The sequence below is a fragment of the Oryctolagus cuniculus genome, chromosome 11, assembly GCF_964237555.1.
Source record: "Oryctolagus cuniculus chromosome 11, mOryCun1.1, whole genome shotgun sequence".
In the NCBI taxonomy this organism is placed as follows: domain Eukaryota; kingdom Metazoa; phylum Chordata; class Mammalia; order Lagomorpha; family Leporidae; genus Oryctolagus; species Oryctolagus cuniculus.
Window position 1 is genome coordinate 58,017,032 of NC_091442.1, and position 23,988 is coordinate 58,041,019.

The window sequence follows — 23,988 nt, forward strand, 5'->3', positions numbered from 1 at the left end:
GTTTCTGGAATTGTATACACAGCTGCCCTATGATTATCTTTTTACCTGCAAAGAAAACAGGATAAACTGTTAAATATAAGGTTCATAATTTATATGTGTATATAGAATATGAGTATTAAATTTTTCCTGTCCCAATTTTGGGAATTCCTAACCCCAAATTTCCAACTATTTACTTTATTGATTCACAAATATTCTCACATTAAGAGATTGTTATATAAGTAAGTATAGGGGCCAGCGCTGTGGCATAGCAGGTAATGCCACTGCCTGCAGTGCCGGCATCTCATATGGGTGCCAGTTTGAGTTCCTGCTGCTCCACTTCCAATCCAGCTCTCTGATATGGCCCGGAAAAGCAGTGGAAGATGGCCCAAGTGTTTGGGCCCTTGCATCCACATGGGAGAATCGGAGGAAGCTCCTGGCCACTGGCTTTGGATCAGCACAGCTCCAGCCATTGCAGCCAATTGGAGAGTGAACCAGCAGATGGAAGACCTCTCTCTCTCTCTGCCTCTCCTTCTCTCTCTGTGTAACTCTTTCAAATAAATAAATAAATCTTTTTAAAAAAAAACAAGTAAGTATAAAAAATGATTTAACAAAAGTAGATGTCAAAAGGCAGTAAATGCAACTTCAAATATCACTATGATCCTAGTCATAGGCATGGGATTTCATTAGGTGCAAGAGACCAACACAGGGATAAAGGCCCTTACAGGTCCTTAACACTGTCCATTTCAGGAAACAGGTAAGTCATACCAGAAATCCAAAGCATCATTTGCTACCATGTCATCATGACATAGTAAATAGAATTTTTTTCTTGGTTGCCAAAATGCAAAGGGAATTAGTATGGCAACTCTACTGAAGAAAGATACAGCTTTTCTAAGAGAAAAATACAGACTGATACACTCATAGAACAAAAAGTCTAAATCAACTTGTCACATACATAGTTTCTCATATTTATGTGCTCCACAAATTTTAATCAAAAGTTTTTACAGTTTCTTATCAATATTTTAAAAGGCCAATATCAATGATGCATCTGTATCTCTTAATGATGCCTCTCCTTGGCAATCATTGTTTACTTAATGAATTCCCCTGAGTCAGGAATAAAGACTCGGATAAACTATGTTCAATGCCATTCGTCTGACATTCATAGAGAGGAACTGTCCTTTTTTTCTATTGCTCAAATCAGCACTTGCAGAGCAGTGTAACACTTCTCTAGAGCTTTGGGAATGGTTACTCAGATTTGATTGGTGTATACTTGTAGGATTATAAAATACTTATTTCAAGTGTGCAAACGCCAAGAAAATATTTTCATAAGTGTTTTGTACTACCTGCAAAGGGACAAACAGAAGCGTGTTTTACTAATCAACCCAGGTATCCCTGTGTTGATATGCAGATCCAATGTGAGAGGGGAAAAGCAGGAACTCATTGCAGTGTCTTACAAGGTTCCAACAACTTTACAGGAATTATTGTAAGGAGCTAAGAACATCATTGAACAAATATCACTATCTTCTATTAAAAAATACATAATTCCTGAAAGCCATAAAAAAGCTAAATCACCACAGTTGTTCTGAGAGAATAAAGGAAATCAAATTAATAGCCAAGTCAATTTGCCAGCTCTGACACTATTTTAATATTTGAGAAAGCCAGACCAACAGAATTCCAGAGTGAATTATCAAGAACCAGAAAGTAAGTAATTTTGCTATTCATTAACATAATTTTATTATTCCATATTATTTAAACATTTGAAAATGTTATTTTTACACATGAGAACGGATTGTCACCCTCTTTAATTTTAAAAATCAAATAATTATTTATTACTGAGAAAACTTTTAATGGAGTCCCAAAGCAGGGCCATAATAAGTCTTGGATTGCACACTTTTTTTTCTAAGATTAAATGTTATGCTGTGATAGAATAACATTTTTCACATTAAGTAAATATTTTGTTAAAAACCTTTTATTTAGGTTCTATTATGTGGAATGATGTCTGTATATAAATGCACATGAAATCAAAGTAAAATATATTTCTTATTGTGAGTCACTGCCAATTTTTTTTTTTTAAATTACACTAAGGTCGATCGCATGATTATTTCAAAAACAACGAGCAGCACTGAGTCTAAGTCACAGAGATATCTCCACAGGACTGCCCTCTGGGACCAGGTCGTACATCTGACCTCTGCAGAATCAGAGGACATTCTGTCAGCTTCTGCTCCGTGTGCTGCTGCCTCTGGCCTCGGGATTCGGTGGAGGTGATCTAGGAGTAAAAATTTTTTTTTAAATCATTCTCTATTCTGAAGAATATCTGCTTCCCAGGAGACTTTATTTTGACCATCTACTTAGTTATCACAGTAATGCTGAAAAAAGAGGTAGAGCATGGGGAATCTGAATTGCGCTATGTAGGATTTAAAATGTTTGGGCCATGAGTGGTTTTAGCAAAGCAGTTGCCTTCCTTCCAGCTTTTTTGTTAGAATAGGAATGAAATAGGATGCTCACAGCATCAACCAAAGCGTGAAGTACCGACACTGGGAGACAGTGGCAACACAACACTGGTGTAGTCTCTACATAAGGTGATGATCACGGTGACACTGTCTCGCCCGTCCAACTTTACTAACCTCTGTAGAACTGATTTCTCTTCACATGAAGGTACTCCTCCACAACCTGGAAAGATTTTGAACTCTGTGTTTAGACTGTGCTAGATTACAGGAGGGTTTTCAGAATATTGAGGGAATCTTAAAATCAATTAAGATATTTTCACCTGTTTTATAAAAATAGGTAGATATTTTCAAAGATAATTATAATTTAAAGGAATGGGTTCTGTTTGAATGTTAGCAATGGAATGTTTTAGCCAGGATCCATGTTTAACTTAGTTAATATTTGCTACTTCAGTGCAAGGTACAATGGAAATAGAAGAGCGTTACCGGTGGAGAGAAGCCATTTTAATTTTATTTCATGATTTCTTCATTGCTATGTATATTTTTAAATGCATATCCTATTAGAAATGCTAACATTCCATAGGAGAAACACATATTTGTTGTTCAAAGGTGGAAAATGAAAAAGACAGAATGAAAAACCACTCAGTGCCCACAGAGTTCATCTTACTCGGGCTGTCAGATGACCCAGACCTTCAGGTCGCTATTTTTCTCTTTCTAATGATCACATACATATTAAGTGTTGCCGGAAATTTGACCATCATCACTCTCACCTTGGTGGACTCCCATCTACAGACCCCTATGTATTTCTTCCTCAGGAACTTCTCAGTATTAGAAATAACCTTTACAACAGTCTCCATACCTAGATTTCTTAGTACAATTATCACCAGAGACAAAACTATTTCATACAACAATTGTACAGCTCAGCTGTTTTTCTTCATCTTCTTGGGCATCACTGAATTTTACCTCCTGACTGCCATGTCTTACGATCGCTATGTAGCCATTTGCAAACCTTTGCATTACACAACCATCATGAATCAGAGAGTCTGCATGTTGCTTGTCTTTTGTGCTTGGCTGGCAGGATTCTTCAACATCTTCCCACCTGTTATTCTTTTCCTCCAGTTAGACTACTGTGGCTCCAATGTCATCGATCACTTTGCTTGTGACTATTTCCCCCTGTTGCAATTATCCTGCTCAGACACATGGCTCCTGGAAGTGATTGGCTTCTACTCTGCAATAGTGATTCTGCTTTTCACTTTGGCATTGATAATCCTGTCCTACATGTTCATCATCAGCACAATTCTGAAGCTCCCTTCTGCAAGTCAGAGAAAAAAGGCCTTTTCCACCTGCTCCTCTCACATGATTGTCATCTCCATCTCTTATGGAAGCTGCATCTTTATGTATGCTAATCCGTCTGCAAAAGAAAGAGCGTCACTGACCAAAGGAGTAGCTATTCTCAACACCTCTGTTGCTCCCATGATGAATCCATTCATATACACCCTCAGGAACCAGCAAGTGAAGCAAGCTTTTAAGGATACCATCCAAAAGGTTATGTTCTTCTCTGGTAAATGAAAGTATTAGCAGTGTCCAAAGAACAAAATCCTTCTAAGTGCTTTCTACTATGCACACCCTCTCCAAACATCTTTCCTTACAATGATATAGTTACATGTGTATGTTTTCCCATTTCTGTATTAAACCCCCCTCACTGTTGTACTCAATAAATGTGATAAGGCTGAATATTGTTTTAGAAATATTTGAAAGTTCAAATGTTTCATTCAAATGTATTTGTGTGAATTAGAATACCTTGGTTGACGATTGTAACTTTGAATAGAACAAAAATGGTTTTCCCTGAGAGAGACACGGGGCTTTTAGTTTGCCGTGAATAGTATCAGGATAGAAGCGTGCATGTATTTCTTCTCCTCCTTTGAATGAATGATGCACTGAAAGCCATCATCCCCAGAAACAAGGAATTACAGATGTTTGATACTTACCAGGACAGTGATTAAAATCACGGCTATGCCACAGTAAGCAAACCTTTGTACCATCACACAGGAGAGGTAAGAAATCTAGCAAAATAAAAATATACAATGGAATCTTAGAATTACAGTATTAAATGCTACTAGGCCTCTTTTTTTTCCCACAAAAGTGTGAAATGAGCACATCCAAAACACCAAGTTTGGCTTAGGCAAATATCTCTGCCAAATTAACAAACCCTAGAAAATGAAATGTTCAAGGGCAATTGTCTCTTTGGAATTGAACATTAAGTCTCTTAAACAGCAGAAAATTACTTTAGCTAAAGAAACTGAGAATACTGCAAAAATTCTGTTTCTAACCTCTGATGGTTATATGCCTGATGACATATATGATAAATGCTCAATGTATTCTGTTTTGTTTGATGCTTTTTGGGAAAGACTGTCATTTGGGGATTGAACACTGAACTAGCCACACCACCAACCTCAGCCATAGCTATGGAAAATGTAGTTTATAATTCATTATAGATATTATTTAAGCATTCTCTTATACAGTAAACCTCTATATCCTTAAACAATGAAAATTCCTACAACTCTTTTTTGATGTTAGCTCTCCTGTGCTATCATTACCAAGCCCATCACTTTCTTGGTCCATTGATAATTTGGATCTATTTCTATATTTTGTTCCATAAGATCCCATAAGTGATTCAGAATGGTGCAGTGCCCTCACCAATGTACTAGAAAATTTCAGAATATATTAGAATTTCCTTTTTTTTGACTGACTCTACTAATGGGCCATGCACATTTTTCAAGCATAGAGAAAATTTTGCTCACTTGTGCTCACCAAATGGCTTATTATAGCATAGTGATTCAAAATATATTTGTTAAATTAATAAACAAATGGATGGAAGTCTTAAAATGCCTACTTCCTGTTTTTATTATCAATATGACTTCCTTTAAATTATCATGACTCTGCTCTGACAAATTATTGGAACAAACAGTTACATCTGGGTTTCTGATTCATTTTTCAGAACCATGGATACAAGCACTGTAATCCTTCAACAGTATTAGCTACATCTTATACTCCTTATTCAACATATGAACCTCTCTCTCCTTTCTAGATTTCCAACCCAATCCTCCACTGTGGACATACATAGGATAAAATGCTATCTTTCACTCAGTAAGCTTTCAGAGGGACCTTGGTGACCAGTTTCCCATGCGTATCAACAGCTTGATGCTTTCTTTTTTAAAGATTTATTTATTTATTCCAAAAGCAAAATGAAAGAGAGAGAAAGAGTAAGAAGCATAGAAACAGGAAAAGAGAGAAATAGATCATGTGGTGATTTACTCCTCAAGTAGCTACAACAGCCAAGATTGAGCCAGACCAAAACCCGAAGTTTGAAACGCTATTCAGGCCTCCCACATCAGAGGCAGGGCTCACGTACTTGGTTCATCTGCTGCCTTTCCAGGTGTATTAGCAGGGAGCTGGACCAGAAGCAGAGTTTCCACGACTCCAACAGGCACTCTGATATGGGATATAGCAGTGGCTTAACCTGTTATGCCACAACATCAGCCCCTAGTGTTTTCTTAACTCTAAATGGTTTCTTGTATCCAACAGTGAAATATTACAATGATATGCAACAGTATTATTAACTCAGGGAAGTTCTGCCGCACTAACTCAGAAACTAGTGGCTGGTTCACTTCCCAAATTTTTTAAAGATTTTATTTATTTACTTGAGAGGCAAAGTTACAGAGAGAGGGAGAGACAGAGATAAAGATCTTCCATCCACTGATTCACTCCTCAGATGGCCACAACAGCCAGAGCTGTACTGATCCAAAGCCAGGAGCCAGGAGCTTCTTCCAGGTCTCCCACGTGGGTGCAGGGCCCAAGGACTTGAGCCATTTTCTACTGCTTTCCCAGGCCATAGCAGAGAACTGGATCAGAAGACCAGCAGCCGGGACAGGAAATGGCACCCATATGGGATGCTGGCACCACAGGCTGGATGCTTAGCCTACTAAGCCTCAGCACTGGCCCTTTCATTAATTTTTAAATTGATCTGAGAGAACATTCTGTTTGAAATGTACTAACGTTACAGTTTCTGGTTTTTTTTTTTTCTGCTTATTTTTTTCTTATAATTCTTGAAATATATATTTTAAAAGGCACTTAGAAAATGACATGCATTTTTTGTTTGGTTTTTTGTTTATTTGTTTTTTTGACAGGCAGAGTGGATAGTGAGAGACAGACAGAGAGAAAGGTCTTCCTTTTGCCGTTGGTTCACCCTCCAATGGCCGCCACGGCTGGCGCACCGTGCTGATCCGATGGCAGGAGCCAGGTACTTCTCCTGGTCTCCCATGGGGTGCAGGGCCCAAGGACTTGGGCCATCCTCCACTGCACTCCCTGGCCCAGCAGAGAGCTGGCCTGGAAGAGGGGCAACTGGGACAGAATCTGGTGCCCCGACCGGGACTAGAACCCGGTATGCCAGCGCCACAAGGCAGAGGATTAGCCTAGTGAGCCACGGCGCCGGCCAGAAAATGGCATGCATTTTAAAGTGTTCTTTTTTCAGACTGAAAATTTGCTTTAGGCATAAAAAAAAAAAAAAAGCAATGCTTACTGTAACAAATGGATCTAATTGTTTTACAAATTACAAGCATAACCAATACTAAAGGCCTGGGTTGGAAAGCCACTGACCTAAGTAATTTTGAAATCAATGCTTTGACTGAAGGAAAAATAGATTAGGAACACTATATTTTAAGAAGTAAATTTGTGGGGCCAGCACTGTGGTGCAGAGGGTAAAGCCACTGCCTGCAGTGCCAGCATCCCATATGGACACTGCTTCTAGTCCTGGCTGTGCCTCTCCTGATCCAGCTCTCTGCCATGGCCTAGGAAAGCAGTGGAAGATAGCCCAAGTCCTTGGGCCCTGCACCCATGTGGGAGACCCAGAGGAAGCTCCTGGCTTCAGATTAGCGCAGCTCCAGCCATTGCAGCCATTTGGGGAGTGAACCAGTGGATGGAAGACCTCTCTCTCTTTCTCTACCTCTCTGTGTAACTCTGTTTTTCAAATAGATAAAATAAATCTTTAAAAAAAGAAGTAAATTTATTTCTCATAGGCACATTAGCTAGCAATTCTGAAACTACTCTGTTTACCATATTTGATTAAATACATGAATATATTACAAAACAAGTGTACTTCCTACCAACGAAAGAAATTACAAAGAAGTAAATGACAAATGCCAGATTGAACTCTGTCCCTGGGCACTGAGGTTGGAATATCGTTATGAACTTTTTAATTTTAAATTTTATTTTATTTTATTTTATTTTATTTATTTATTTATTTTTGACAGGCAGAGTGGACAGTGAGAGAGAGAGACAGAGAGAAAGGTCTTCCTTTGCCATTGGTTCACCCTCTAATGGCCGCTGCAGCCGGCGCACCGTGCTGATCCGATGGCAGGAGCCAGGTGCTTATCCTGGTCTCCCATGGGGTGCAGGGCCCAAGCTCTTGGGCCATCCTCCACTTCACTCCCAGGCCACAGCAGAGAGCTGGCCTGGAAGAGGGGCAACCGGGACAGAATCTGGCGCCCTGACCGGGACTAGAACCCGGGGTGCCGGCGCTGCAAGGTGGAGGATTAGCCTATTGAGCCAAGGCGCAGGCCTAAATTTAAATTTTAAATGGATACCCATGATGCGCAGATTCCATACTTACTGATTTGCCTTGGGACTAAAAGTGTATTTGTAACTCCAAAGTTAATGTTCGTTCCACTTTTACAGTCATTTAGGAACACACAGAGCAAGGAAACAAAACTGAGTTACTCATAATGCACATTTTCACTTGAGGTTACATGAAACTATGCGCTGTCTTCTTGCTTCAGCTCTCACACGCTAAACAAGTGGTGTTATCATCATCCAGTCAATGCCACATTTTTCATTGTTTTGTGGGGTTTTTTTCTCTAGGTAATTTCACTTCAATTGGCAGCAAATGACTTGCTGTCTACATTTCATAAGAGCAAGAAGGCTGTGTTATGACTTAACAGGAGCAGTCTTTAACAAAAACGGTACAGTTGGAAGCACCACATCGCCTGGTCTCAAGACATATTGCAGGGCCCAGAATCACCAAAATAACATGATCTGGCATCAAAACAGACAATGCAGACTGACATTATGGAACACTGGGTTAAGCAGCTGCTTGTGCACCACTGTTCCATGTCAGAGTTCTGGTTCCAGGACTGGCTACTACACTTGCAACTCAGTTCCTTGCTTATGTGCCTGGGAAACAGCAGATGATGGCCCAGGTACTTGGACCCCTGACACCCATGTGGGAGACCTGGATGAAGCCCCTGGGTCCTGGTCTTGGCCTAGAGCAGCCCTAGCTGTGGTATTCAAGACCGTCTGGGGAGTGAACCAGCAGATGGAAGATCGCCATCTGTCTCTCCCTCTGTCCCCCTGTCTTTTCCTTATCTTTGTCATTATGTCTTTGAAATAAATAAATAGATAAATATCTCTTTAAACAAAAAAAGAGAGAAATATACACATGAGCCAATGGAATGAATAGAAACCCCAAAAGCAATTCCAACAGCCACAGCCAACTGATTCTCAACAAAGTTACCAAAGAAATGTAGCAGGAAAAAGGACAGCCTCTCCTTAAGCAGCCCTGGAGAAATGGTCAATCTATGAACAAAAAAATTGAAACTTGAATCTTACCCCTCACCCTATACAAAAATCAACTCAAAATGGATCAAAGACATAAATGTAAAACCTGCAATTATGAAGTAACAAAAAGACTAAGAAACATTAGGATTGGAAATTTTTTTGGTAAGTCCCAAAAGCATAGGCAACAAAGGAAAACTATACAACTGGGATTATAAAAACTAAGATGCCTCTGAATAGAAATCACAGAGTGAAGAGACGACAAATGGAATGGGAGAAAATAGTTGCAAACTATCTGACAAAGGATTAATATCCGTGGGGTGGCGCTGTGGCATAGTTGGTAAGGTCACTGCCTGCAGTGCAGGCATCCTATATGGGCGCCAGTTCAAGACCCGGCTGCTCCACTTCCGACCCAGCTCTCTGCTATGGCCTGAGAAAGCAGTAGAAGATGGCCCAAGTCCTTGGGCCCTGCACCTGAGTGGGAGACCTGAAAGAAGTTCCTGGATCCTGGATCCTGGCTCCTGGTTTCAGATCAGCACAGCTCTGGCCGTTGCGGCTAACTGGGGAGTGAACCAGCAGATGGAAGAACTCCCCCTCTCTGCCTCTCTTTCTCTCTGTGTAACTCTTTCAAATAAATAAATAAATCTTTTTTTAAAAAGGATTAATATCCAAAATAAATATGGAACTCAAAAAACTCAGTAATAAAAAATAAAAAAAATTTAAAAGGTCAAATATATGAATAAAAATGGCTCAAAAGAAGGAATCAAATGTTCAACAAATTTATGAAAATACACTCAACATCATTAGCCATCAGGAAAATGCAAATCAAAACCACGGTAAGATATTGTTTCATACCACTTAGAATTGTTATTATCATAAATATAAATAACAAATGCTGAAAGAAAAGAACCCCTGATCCACTGTTGGTGGGAAAGTGAGTATAGGAATTATGGTGTGTAAATTCTTTAAAAGAAACTAAATATAGAACCACCCTGTGATACAAGAATCTCATTTCTGGGAATATATTCCAAGGAAATGAAATCAGCACGTCAGAGAAATACCAGCACTTCCATTCTTACTACTGCACTATTCACAGGTATATATGGAATCCATTTAAATGCCCATTAATGGATGAATGGATAAGGAAAATGTGGCATATATACACATATATAAAATATATATGCAATGGAAAAGTATTTTGATGTCAAATATGATATTCTACCATTTGCAACAAAATGAAACTGTAGGACATTATCACATTAAGTGAAGTCAGATACAGGAACAAAAAAAGATCACCTGAGGAACCTAAAAAGAGAATCTGATCTGAATGTGGAATAGTGATTATTAGAGACTTGGAATGGAGGGGAAAGGGAGAAAAGTGATGTTGGATAAAGGGTAACAAAGTACAGTCATCTGGAAGGGTTAAGTTTTCATATTCTACAGCACACATGGATGAGGGACAATAATTACAATAGTATATATTTTATAAATAGCTGGAAGAGAGGAACTCTAAGACCCCAAAAAGAGGTAGTGATGGGGAAACTGAGACATTGATTTTCCTGATTTGATCAGAAGGCTTTGTATACGTGTACATGTAATAGTTTTGCACTGAGAGGGATTACTAATTAAATTTTGTAAATGTTTAAGGAAAAAAAAGGCATGGGTCAGATAACCTTTGCTCAGATGTGAGTTATGGGACTGCTGTTCATGAGCTCAGTGTTAATGAATCAATAACACAGTGTCTGAGTCCAACTCCAGCCAGTCCAGGAGTTCCTGAAGGTATGGAGGCATCGGTGCAGGAATAAGTGAGAGACACACTCACAGCAAGGCTGATGGCGTGGCTCTGGCTCTCAAGCACCAGACTTGATTTTTATATCATGTCACATAATGATTCTTTCTTCTTACAATAACAAGTCTGTTGTCCATTTTCTTAGAACCATTGACCTTGTGTTTTGTGTTGCCTCTAGATTCTATGTCTACATCTAGTTACAGTTTCTTTGATTTTCAAGGGCATATTCAGAGCATGGGTTACAATCATAGACAGGCACGAGATAACAGGCTGCCCACACAAGCCAAGGCCTGGAGTGCTGTCGAGCTAAGCAGAAATTGGCTACACAAGCTAGAATATTACCTTCCTAATTTAATCTTTACTAAAAGCCCCAATGTTCAAAGCAGGCCCTTTTTAAAATACATTCCCTCCTTTGCAGTTCTTTCTGTAACTCTTTAATTTCTTTATTGTACTTATCTAAAGGTTTATTTAGATCTATGCCACAGTTTTGACATCCTAACCATTGTTGTATTTGTAGCACATATTAAATTAAAGCTTTAATAACATCTGTCTTTGTTTTAGTGGGAAGGGAGCTTGTTGCCTTTTAATTCTTACCCACAAACAGCTCAACCTTGCGTAAAGCATCAACCCCTTCCTTCTCCTAAACTAATATTCTGCTTGATTAAAATTCTACAAAGCAGGCTGGTGCCGCGGCTCACTAGGCTAATCCTCCGCCTTGCGGCGCCAGCACATCGGGTTCTAGTCCCGGTCAGGGCGCCGGATTCTGTCCCGGTTGCCCCTCTTCCAGGCCAGCTCTCTGCTGTGGCCAGGGAAGTGCAGTGGAGGATGGCCCAAGTGCTTGGGCCCTGCACCCCATGGGAGACCAGGAGAAGCACCTGGCTCCTGCCATCGGATCAGCACAGTGTGCCGGCCGCAGTGCGCCGGCCGCGGCGGCCATTGGAGGGTGAACCAACGGCAAAGGAAGACCTTTCTCTCTGTCTCTCTCTCTCACTGTCCACTCTGCCTGTCAAAAAAAATTAAAAATAAAATAAAATTCTACAAAGCAGTGGACATTTTGGGGATTTTTAAATTAAGCGCTCTTCCCTAAAATTAGGAATCATTAGTGTGGCCACCAATAAGCTCCGGCTTTGTTATGCAGAGTGTATTTCCTAACAAACCTAAAACCATCAAGAGGACCACAACTGTCCTTCTTAAGCCTTGCTGAGACAAACCTTCTGCTGTGACCTTGTCAGAAGGCTGAAGTTGCCTTGACCTCACCAACACAGGATGTCAGAAAGAGGAAGAGAAGCTAACCAATCTGTATGCGAAGCTTACCATGAAAAGGCAAAAATACCATCTCTAGTGCAAAACAAAGCTATGGAAAAGATGAGCACAGCTAAATTTGTGGATTCATGAGATGAACATTGATTTTTTTTAAAAAAAGCATTGTTGTTGAGGTTGAAATCAAGCAAATTCATGTTCATGTTACCCAGAATGAGAAAAATGTTGAACCAGTGATGACTGACCTACATGCTTCAGTGATAAAATAGAAAAAAGTTAAATTAGCAGGTAATGCAAGTTTTCCAGACAAGTGGACTGTGAAAGAGGTTTTGAAATGACATATAATAAAATGTTTTATAGAAGGAGTTTTCAACATTAATGAGATTGTCTTGTTTGACAAGGATATTGGAAAACTAATTTTTATAACACTAATTATATAGAATTTGATTAACTCATACCTAAAATGTTCAGATCAGAAGTGCTTTGGATCCAGGATTTTTTTTTAATTTGTAGTGGTTGCACGTACATGTTGAACTATATTAGGGATGTGACCAGTCTAAACAAAACATCCACTTATATTTCATATAAACTGAATATACAAGTTTATAACTCGAAGGTAATTTTATACATTAGTTTATAAACCTGTGTTTTGACTACAACCTGCCACTTGAGGCCAGATGTTGAATTCTGCACTGGTGATATCATGTAAGCAACCAAAAGCTTTCAGATTTTGAAGCATTTTAGATTTTGTATTATCAGATTAGGAATGCTTGACCCGCGTCCTGTATGCAACAACAAACAGTATTGGCTGATGAAAGTGCTGTGACCAGAGGCTTGCAGAAATCAAATCCTCATTTGCCCTAGAATCAAGAGATTTGTATTATTACTCCAGAGTTTGTGGAGATTTTTGTGGAACTTAATTACCATGCACAATGAAAATTAACTATATATGCTTACAATACATGTACATAGTACTCGTGTATTTGTGTACATCCATGAATCAGTGTGCATACATAGATTTCTCATCTCTGGCAGGCCTTAGGAAGACTTCATGAATAAAATGGAATCAGATTGAAAAAACTCAGCAGCCTAACCTGAAAGAACAGCCAATGGCCAAGGCACAAATATTTTGGAAATCAAATAAATTGTATCAGATTATAAACCAAAGAATAACATGCATTATTGCATACAATTATAAATAAAAGTTTGTATAATTCAACAAAAGTTAAGAAACATATAACTTTTTCATAAAAAATCTAATTATTAAATACAGAAGAAATTAGGTAACATAAAATCACCATTATTGCAGGTGAGAACAGTGTAGAAAACCAAAATTTGTGATTAAAGTTTTAGCAAGGAAGTGGATATTTGCACATTTTCAAAGTATCTCCACCCAACACTACTGGAAAAAACAAAGGAACATGACATCTAGATGCTTCATGGATTTTGGATTTGATTCTGAAAGATGGGACAGTAATTGTTTTAAAGATAACGAGGTAGTCTCACTATACTCGGCAGTATTATATCAAAATTATTTTTCTAGTTTGACAATTTTACTATGGTTATATAAGATTTTGCATTTCATGGGAATTGAGTGAATGGAATACAACAATTCTGTATGATTTTGTGACTCTAACTTATGTTTAAAATTACTGCAAAATTAAAAGCTTTTGAAAACCTCATAGCTAATCCTATCTTCCTAAAAACAAGAACCATCCCAGTAGCCCTAAGTGATTTTTAAATACTGTCTACTGTATTGCTGCATCATTTGCCTCTTATACAACAATATATCTCTTAACTCGTTATTTATGAGAAACAATTTACACATTGTGGTTGCTTCTCTGTGACCAGTTCAAGGTTGTAACACAACTCTGCGGAGGCATCATCAATAGCCCTCTGTCCTACAGTGATTCTATGAATTGGGCTCCTGAGAACTACTTTCATTGTAGAGTTAACAGTAAAACTATCTCATAAACATATTTTGCAGGACAAATTTTATACATTAAGCTGAGCCAACATTCCTGATGACATTATTTTAGCCACTCATTTGTTGCACCTTCTTATTTTTCTAGTCAATTTTCAATGTATAAAAAACCAGAGTAGTCTTAGTTTTGTTGAATCTTGTATGTATTTTACTGAATAAGGCAAATCTTCTGTTAATTCTCAAGATTTCTTTACATAGAACTCTGGATTGTTATATTAACTATACTTCACCATTAACAGATACATAGATAAAGCTCCACTTCATTACTTGGAAGTTTTTGTTCCATCAAGAAAACTGGTTTTCTTTATCCGCTTCCTTAAAGCAAAGGACTGTGAGAATGAGAACCGTGTTAGGTACTGCGGCACGGCTGATGAAGCTGCCACCTGCAGCTCCTTCACAGTACGAGTACTGGTTTGAGTGTCGACTGCTTTACTTCTAAGCCAGCTCCCTGCTAATGTACCTGCAGAAGTAGCAGAAGATGGCCCAAGTGCTTGGGCTCCTGCTCCCACGTGGGAGACCTGAGTGGAGTTCCAGGCTTCTGACTTCAGCCTGGCCCAGCCCAGGTTGCTGTGGCCATGTGGGGAATGAACCTGTGGGTGGAACATCTCTCTGTCTCTCCCTCTCTTTCTCTGTATTTCTGCCTTTCAAATAAATAAACCTTTTAGAGAAAATAAGAATTAGAACTATGCTAAAGATCAATATTTTATAAGATAAGAAGACATTGGGGTGTGTAAAGGAGTGTTGCCTTGTTTACAACACAAGAGTCAAATATTTTGTATGTATAAAGCAGAAAGCAAGTACTAGTATGCAATGGATAAATCTTACCTTTTTTAATTTCCTTGTTTAAAATTTTGCACATATTTATTTTAGTGTTTTGTTCTCATTTGGTTAAATAAATAATAAAAGTCCATATGTTTTATTTCCTTTATGTGCATTTAAGATAACCAAGTGATAAATGATACCATTGCAATGAAAATACATGAACTCAGGTATAAATTTCAAGGAAAGCTAAAGTTAAAATTTTGGGTCATATTAGTAACTTCTATGGCACACCACAGGTTTTAAAAAGTCCTCAATTTTTCTGGAATGTTGTTAAAATTGTTATCAAAGAGGTAATTATCTCTTTATTTTTAAAGATTTATTTATTTATTTGAATGGCAGAGTTACACAGAGAGAGAGAGGGAGAGAGAGATCTTCCATCCATTGGTTCACTCCCAAATGGCCACAATGGCTGGAGCTAGGCTACTCCAAAGCCAAAAGCCAGGAGCTTATTCCAGGTCTCTCACATGGGTGCAGGGACCCAAGCACTTGGGCCATCCTCCGCTGCTTTCTCAGGCACATCAGCAAGGAACTGGATCAGAAGTGGAGCAGGGGCCGGCACTGTGATGTAGTGGGGTAAAACCACCACCTGTAGCACCAGCATCCCATATGGGCGCTGGTTTGTGCCCCGGCTGCTCCACTTCTGATTCCGCTCTCTACTATGGCCTGGGAAAGCAGAAGATGGCCCAACATGGAGACCTGGAACCCACATGGAGACCTGGAAGAAGCTCCTGGCTCCTGGCTCTGGCCGTTGTGGCCAATTGGGGAGTTAACCAGTGGAAGACCTCTCTCTCTGTCTCTCCTTCTCTCTCTAACTCTGATTTTCAAATAAATAAATGAAATCTTAAAAAAAAAAAAAAAGAAGAAGTGGAGCATCTGGGACTCGAACCAGTGCCCATATGGGTTGCCAGCATTGCAGCTGATGGATTTACTTGCTATGCCACAGGGCCAGCCCCAGAGTTAATTATTTCTTATTTTATTTACTTAATCAGAACAGACTTAATTGCTTATAATCTGTCAATCTCTATGCCTATTGTTGAAATTTTTGACACCAAAGTGCATCCTGCTAAAATTTGTAAAGGCATATAAATTTTAGACTTATTAGAGATATATTCTTTAATGCTGATATTCAAAGTATTTATTTCTGGTACTGGGTTGATGGAACCCTTAAAAAATTCATGGAAACTGTGGAAAGAGTCTTACTTGAAAACATGGTCTTTGAAGGTATAATCAAGTTAATATGAGATTGCATACATTAAAGCAATTTCCTACACATTATATATACTCTATAATATGTAATTTTAAAATATTACCTTGAAATTTGACTTTCAGAGAGGTATTGAATGAATACTAACATAGCAATGTTTGTAATTCAACAGGGACATATTTATGGCAATAATAATAAATAATAATTTTTAACTATGTACTCTGAATTCCTTAATATTTTTTCATTGTAATAATAGTATGCCTTAAATGCTATGTCTTCCAAAGAAACAGTAAAAAGAATCTTAAAATCTTATTTCAGGAAGTGACTAACATCCTAGAATTATCAAACAATCCCAATTTCCATTAGATTCAAATACCTATATATCTTTAGAGCAATTGGATTAAATATCAACTAAGCATAAGTCTCGAGATAGTAGTATAAGGGGCTATTGAAAGGAATAGTAACTTGTATTGGACTTGGAAAGGGTACGGTGAAACATTAAATATAAAGTAGAATCGTTAGACTTTGCTACAAGAAGTAAAATCTATGCAAATTGCTATCTTTTCCATGTCTGAATTCCCAAAACCAACACATAAGTATCTTCAAAAATATGTGTCGAGTGAATAAATGGTAGTGACAGTAAACACATTCAGGTTTTCTACATTACCATTCAGTGGAAAGATGTAAAACTTTAAAGACTGAAATCTCTTTTGGGATGTGTGCATATTTATTCTCATTTTATTTCAAAAGCACAGAGACAGAGAGCCAGAGATCCTCTGTCCTCTGGTTCACTCCCCCTAATACTTGCAACAGATCAGATCAGAGCCAGGAGTCTGAAACTTGAGCTGGACCCCCAACCTCAGTGGCAGAGAATCACATAGTTGATCATCTGCTGCCAGCCAGGGTGCCCATGAGCCAGAAGCTGGGTCTGAAAGAACCAGACACTTAAGTGTGGGTTGAGGAGGTTCCAAGCAACACTTACTCATTGTTTCAATAGGCGCCTGAAGTTTTAAATATGTTATGATGTAGAAAATGAAGACCTCAGATTATTGTGAAACATCACAGTGATCTACTAATTTTCTCTAAAATTGGAAAATTCATTGATTCATAGTTTGGTCTTCTGCCACTTAAAGACTGCTGATCTCTACAGCGTCATTACTTAACTACTTCTCCGGGTGAAGTTCTGGATTATGATGAAAATGTCAATCTCTGTTCTCTGCTGATTTCAGACCACCATCTTCTAACTGATCTGGTCAAATCGTAGACTACTTTGGGCTACCATTCAGCACTTGGTGTCTAGAGAACACCAATCTCCATGGTACCTTTTGTTTATTCTTTCAACTAATTCCCCTGAGTCCACTGTAAATGGAACACAGGAAAGTAAGGCTAGCCTAAATAACAGTGGTTCTGCATACAAGACCATATCATCCTGCCCATCATTAGAGAGATATTACAGTGGCCTTCACTTCAAGCATCAGGATAAACTGGCAATAGGTAAGATAACCTGGGATCTCGGGTTCTGGGAGACCTTTGTATTGATGAATCAAGATGGGCTGATGGATGACCTTCCTGGATAAATTGTAGAGAAATGCTCAGGATCGTCTTCTACAAGCAATAGCTTAGATATTTCATCACAAATATGAGAACACAGAGGCAAAACAGATTGCAGAGTCTCCTGATAAACCTCAAAGCACCTATGTTTGAACATATTAATAAGCTAGTAGAGAAGACACTTACTATACCAGTCATATTTACCAGAAAAGTAAGTATATCCTTTTAGGAATATCAATTTTGTTTTATTAGTGCATATTTTATACAAGTAATTTTTATTATGTATATTTTTATACATAAAAATTAAACTACACTGATTACATGAATTACATAAATGAAAGAAAACCAAAAAAACTATGAGGCAATAGTTTCATGCAACATTTCAGTCTATTACACCTAAGTGTTTTGTGAGTAATAGAACTATGTAATGTTTGTGTTGTTACCTAGGTATCTGGTAGTAATTGTGTTATAATCCATATTTGGAAACCAGGAAATCATTATTGTCTAATATACGAAATGATTTATTTGATATGCTTCAATACTGATCAAATATACTTTATGTTTTAGTTTTGCATAATGTGAATTTTATAGAAAGAGAAAATTAACACCTATTATGTAAGGACACATGACATAAAGTGCATATCATATGACCTAAGGATGGAAGACATTAAAAATAGAAATGTATCTCTCCAAGAGTCTAACAGGTAAAAATTTTGGGCAAATTCATCATACATTACAATACTAGGCTAATAATGGGAAAATGTTAGTATGCTCAATAGCCCAATCAAGAATATAGAAATCAACTGAGACGTTAGATACTATCTAGATATTTAAATATTTTAAATTACCTTCAATGAAAGCATATTTAAAATGTTTGTAGAAAATAATGACTTTAGACATGAAGGAACAAATACTGTAGAACATGAAGAGTGATATCAGAATCAAAAATATTTAAAAAAATGAATCTTCCTTGCCTTCTCAAAACCTCATGTTGAATTTACTACTCATCCTCCTTCAGGAAAGAGTCACTGGTTTTGTGAAGTGATATGCAATTTGGGGAAAAAAGACAAAAGCATTTTCCATTAAAAATAAAATTAAGCTTTCAAGAACTGTTTTACATTAACTGTAAACACTGAACAAAACTACAGAAAGAAATACTTATTTGAAATTTTTTAGAATACAAAGAGAAAGCAGCAAAAATTCAGAGTACTGTGGTATACAGGCAGTGAGTTATCAAGTGTGTTATTTCAAAAGTTTTCCAGAGGTTTTAAGCTCTTCTTTCTTCTTTTCAGGGACTACATTGAAACATTCAGAAGACACATTTATATTGAAATACTTGAGAATTCAATGAAGGAAATATAGGAATAATGATATATAAAGCAGAAACAGGATTTTTTAATATATTGTATGTACAATAAAATAATTTTTCTCCATAAGAAAAAGATATGTTTTTCAAAAGTTTATTTGTATGTTAAATTATTTTTCATGTTATATATCCAAGGTGTACAACATTATGATTACATATGCAAATAGTAAAATTATTACAATATTCAAACAATTTATTCTATCTCTCCTTCCACAATTATCTTTTTTTTTAATTTTGTGATAAAAGCATCTAAACTCCACTCTCTTAGCAAATTTTCAGCATGCAATATCATATTATTAACCACAGGCATCATGCCATACATTAGATCTCTAGACTTACATACCCTGTATATATGAAAGTGGGCACCCTCTGAAGAACATGGGAGATATAAAAACAACATCACAGATTCTGTAAATTCACATACGTATATGTGCACACTGCCACACAATGGAATATTATTCATCCTATTATGAGGCATTATGCTAAGTGAAATAAGTCAGGTGCCTAGAAATTTCCTAATTATTTTTACTAGTGTCATAGCTTTTTTTATGGCATCACCTCTTCTACAGCTAAAATACTGAGCATCTTAGACAAAAGAATGAGAAATTCCACCACAGTAACAAACTTTATTCTTCTTGGATTAACCAGTGACCCTCAGTGGCAGGTTGTGCTTTTCGTATTTCTCCTGGTCACCTACATGCTAAGCGTGACTGGGAACCTGATCATTATCACCCTCACCCTCTCGGATCCTCATCTGCAGACGCCCATGTATTTCTTCCTTCGGAACTTCTCGTTTCTGGAAATATCATTTACGTCTGTCTGCATTCCCAGGTTCCTTGTCACCATTGTGACGGGAGACAGAACTATTTCCTACAGCGGCTGTGTTGCTCAGTTGTTTTTTTTCATCTTCTTGGGGGTGACAGAGTTTTATCTTCTGGCGGCCATGTCCTATGACCGCTACGTGGCCATCTGCAAGCCCCTGCACTACACAACCATCATGAGCGGCCGAGTCTGTGTCCTTCTTGTGTTCAGCTCATGGCTTGCAGGGTTCCTGATCATCTTTCCACCGATAATCTTTCTGCTACAGCTGGATTTCTGTGCCTCCAATGTAATCGATCATTTCATCTGTGACTCTTCTCCAATGCTGCAGCTTTCTTGCACAAACACTCGCTTTCTAGAACTCACGGCGTTTGTTTTAGCAGTGGTAACACTCATGGTCACCTTGACTTTAATTATTCTCTCCTACACAAATATCATCCGGACAATTCTGAGAATTCCTTCCACAAGTCAAAGGAAAAAAGCCTTTTCCACGTGTTCCTCCCATATGGTAGTCGTGTCCCTCTCTTACGGGAGCTGCATCTTCATGTACATTAAGCCCTCTGCAAGGGAGAGGGTGACGTTAAGCAAAGGAGTAGCTGTGCTCAATACCTCAGTGGCTCCTCTCTTGAATCCCTTCATATACACGCTGAGGAATCAGCAGGTGAAGCAAGCCTTCAAGAGCATGGTGCACAGGGTGATCTTTGCTTCACAGAAGTGAGTGTGGTTATGTGCGAAACGGACCCCTGCAGGAAAGCTGGAAGAAAAGCTCTCTAGTCTTTCTGCATCAGTTATTTCTCAACACTTCATCTCCACCCGTCAGTTAGATATATATCATCAACCTCTTTTTCTGATTAACATAAAATCTGAATTATAATAAAAATGCTTGCTCTTTCTTCTGTATAACTAAATTTTAGGCAAGTCAACATTTCTATTGTTTCTCATATCCAGGCAAGGTAGAATATGATCTCATGTATTAAATATGTATTGCTATCAGGCCGGCGCTGCGGCTCACTAGGCTAATCCTCCGCCTTGCGGCACCAGCACACCGGGTTCTAGTCCCAATCTGGGCGCTGGATTCTGTCCCGGTTGCCCCTCTTCCAGGCCAGCTCTCTGCTGTGGCCAGGGAGTGCAGTGGAGGATGGCCCAAGTCCTTGGGCCCTGCACCCCATGGGAGACCAGGATAAGTACCTGGCTCCTGCCATCGGATCAGCGCGGTGCGCCGGCCACAGCGCACCGGCCACGGCGGCCATTGGAGGGTGAACCAATGGCAAAAGGAAGACTTTTCTCTCTGTCTCTCTCTATCTACTCTGCCTGTCAAAAAAAAAAAAAAAAATGTATTGCTATCAATTAGGAAGCTTACTAAAAACATGATCAAATATATAAATATCATATTAAGCATAAGATATGTAAGATAATGTGTCAATTAATCTCTTTAAAATTCCTTCTTCAAGGTCAGCAGAAATGTTGCACAATTAAAATGTTATTAAAATATCTCTTTGAGGGAGGTGCCTTTCTCTGAAGGGAGGAGAGAACCTCCACTTTGACTATGACCGTGTCTAAACAAGATAAGAGTCGGAGAACTCAAGGGGCTTCCATAGCCTTGGAAACTCATAACTGGTGCATAGGGAGATTACTGATGCCATAAACAGGAGTGTCAATTGGTAAAGTCAACAACAGGAGTCACTGTGCACTTACTCCTCATGTAGGATCTCGGTCCTTAACGTGCTCTACACTGAGGCTTAATGCTATAACGAGTACTCAAACAGTATATTTCACTTTGTGTTTCTATGGGGGTGCAAACGACTGAAATCTTTACTTAATGTACACTAAACTGATCTTCTGTAAAAAAAAAAAAAAAAAAAAAAAAAAAAAGAAAGAAATTTTCCCAACTTGACTCTCACTGGGATTAAACATGACAATAGGTCTGATCTGATTTCATCATCATTTAAAAAAAATCATCTATTATTTTTCACTTTATGTTTCTGTGTGGGAGCAAACTGTTGAAATACTTACTTAAGGTATACTAAGCTGATCTTCTGTATATTAAGATAATCGAAAATGAATCTTGATGTGAATGGAAGGGGAGAGGGAGTGGGAAAGGGGAGGGTTGTGGGTGGGAGGGACGGTATGGGGGGGGAAGCCATTGTAACCCATGAGTCGTACTTTGGAAATTTATATTCATTAAATAAAAGATAAAAAAAAATAAAATAAAATATCTCTTTGAATGTTTAATTAAAAGTAATAAAATGTGGAAACATTAAATATAAATTAAAGATACAATATAATACACTGAAATACTATCTGTTGTTTGAATTGAAGTTGTAGTGATATGCTTTCTAAGGAAAAAAAAGTTTGGAATAGATATGATATTTACCTTATATTTTTCCCTTGATACTAAATAATAACTAATAAATAGATTCTTTAAGTGAATGCTTCCCTATTTCTGCCAACTGCATTTTAAAAGAAAAGCTGTCTATAAGAGAAAGTTGTTAAAATAATAATATATTTTATTCATATTTTTATTTATTCATATTTTTTACTTTTTCTTTCAAATAGTTTTACATTTACAAAGCAAAAATTGTTGAATTGTACAAAGAGTTTCCATATTCCCCACACTGACCTTCCCCTATTGTTAGCAACTTATATTAGATTTCTCATGATCCTCAATCACACCCAATTTCCTCTCTATTTTAATCCAAATTTCCAGTTTCCTTCTCATCTCTCCCAGCATCTGGTGATCAACATTTTGTGTTCATATTGAGTTTGGTTTATTTTTTTAGCTCCTACAAATGTGGGAGGACATGCAGTGCTGGAATTTCTGTGTCTAGTGATATCCTCTAGTTCCATACATCTTCCTGCAAATGACAGGATTTCATTCTTTTTCAGGGCTAAATAGTATTCCATGGTGCACATATGCCACGTTTTCTTTGTCTATTCCTTTGATGTGGACATTTTGGTGATGTCATATCTTGACTACTGTGAACAGTGCTACAATAAGCATGATGGAACAGGTACTTCTTTGTTAAAATGATTTTATGTCTTTCGGATACATACCTAGTGGATTGCTAGATAGTCTGGAAGTTCTATTTCTAGTCTTTCAAGGAATCTCCAGACTGTCTTCCATAGTGGCTGTACTAATTTACATTCCACCAACAGAGCATGAGGTCCTCACCAGTGTTTTTGCTCTCTTTTTGGATAGCAGTGAGGAGATTTCTCATTGTGGCTTTGAGCTGCACTTTTCTGCTGGCTAGTGAGATTGAACTCTTTTTCATATATTTGTTGGCCATTTGCATGGCAGAACCTTCCACGATGACCCACCCCAGCACAAAGGGAATTTGAGCCTCTGGAGCCGGACCCAGTGATTGCCAAAGACCCATCGTAGCCCATGCCCTACTGCGCAGCCACAGAATTCTGACAGTCACAGTGCACTCAGCTCCCACAGCCACAGGGAGCCGAGGATCCCCTCCCTGCCCCGTGAGCCGCCCATCCACGGATGGAGCCATCCCGTTCCTGGAGTTGGCTGCCTGCCATGAGGGGGTCAGCCAGTGCTCCACCTTGGCCAGCTGAGTCCTGCACTGTGGTGGAGCAAGTGGAGGGGCGCAACATCCCCTCGATTCTCACACCCAAGTGGTTGCCCCCTCCACCTCCCACACCTCCACCAACTCTCCAGGCCAGACAAAAACAAAATTGTCTGTTCAGGTCCTTTGCACATTTTTTAGACAGATTGGTTATTTATGATTGTTAAGTTTGTTATGAGTTCCTGGTGTATTCTGAATATCCATTCTTTGTCAGGTAAGTGGCTTGCAAATATTTTCTCCCATTTCTTCACTCTATTGATTGCTTCCTTTGCATTACATGAGTTTCTGAGTTTTACTTAACACCATTTGCCTACGTTTGGATTTTTTGCCTGCACTTTTGGGATCTTATCCCCAAAATCATTACCTACACCAGTGTCTGGAACTGTTTCCCCCATGTTTTCTTCTTGCAATTTCATAGTTTCAGTTATTACATTAAGATATTTGATCCGGGCGGGCGCCACGGCTCACTAGGCTAATCCTCCGCCTAGGGGCGCCGGCACACCAGGTTCTAGTCCCGGTAGGGGCGCCAGATTCTGTCCCGGTTGCCCCTCTTCCAGGCCAGCCCTCTGCTGTGGCCAGGGAGTGC

At 38.5% G+C, this 23,988-nt stretch overlaps 2 protein-coding genes across 2 annotated transcripts; both read left to right on the top strand.

Moving 5' to 3' along the window:
* Nucleotides 1-3,050: 3,050 nt before the first annotated feature.
* Nucleotides 3,051-3,989, top strand: LOC100343962 (olfactory receptor 6C3-like). The gene has a single exon (XM_002711049.2). The coding sequence runs from the start codon at nucleotides 3,051-3,053 to the stop codon at nucleotides 3,987-3,989; it is 939 nt and encodes a 312-aa protein (XP_002711095.2).
* Nucleotides 3,990-19,603: 15,614 nt separating this feature from the next.
* Nucleotides 19,604-20,542, top strand: LOC100357053 (olfactory receptor 6C75). The gene has a single exon (XM_008256592.3). The coding sequence runs from the start codon at nucleotides 19,604-19,606 to the stop codon at nucleotides 20,540-20,542; it is 939 nt and encodes a 312-aa protein (XP_008254814.1).
* The last annotated feature ends 3,446 nt before the right edge of the window (nucleotides 20,543-23,988 follow it).

Excerpts from the sequence above, each read along its gene's own strand:
- LOC100357053 (XM_008256592.3), top strand. The coding sequence starts at position 19,604 with ATGAGAAATTCCACCACAGTAACAAACTTTATTCTTCTTGGATTAACC.
- LOC100343962 (XM_002711049.2), top strand. The coding sequence starts at position 3,051 with ATGAAAAACCACTCAGTGCCCACAGAGTTCATCTTACTCGGGCTGTCA.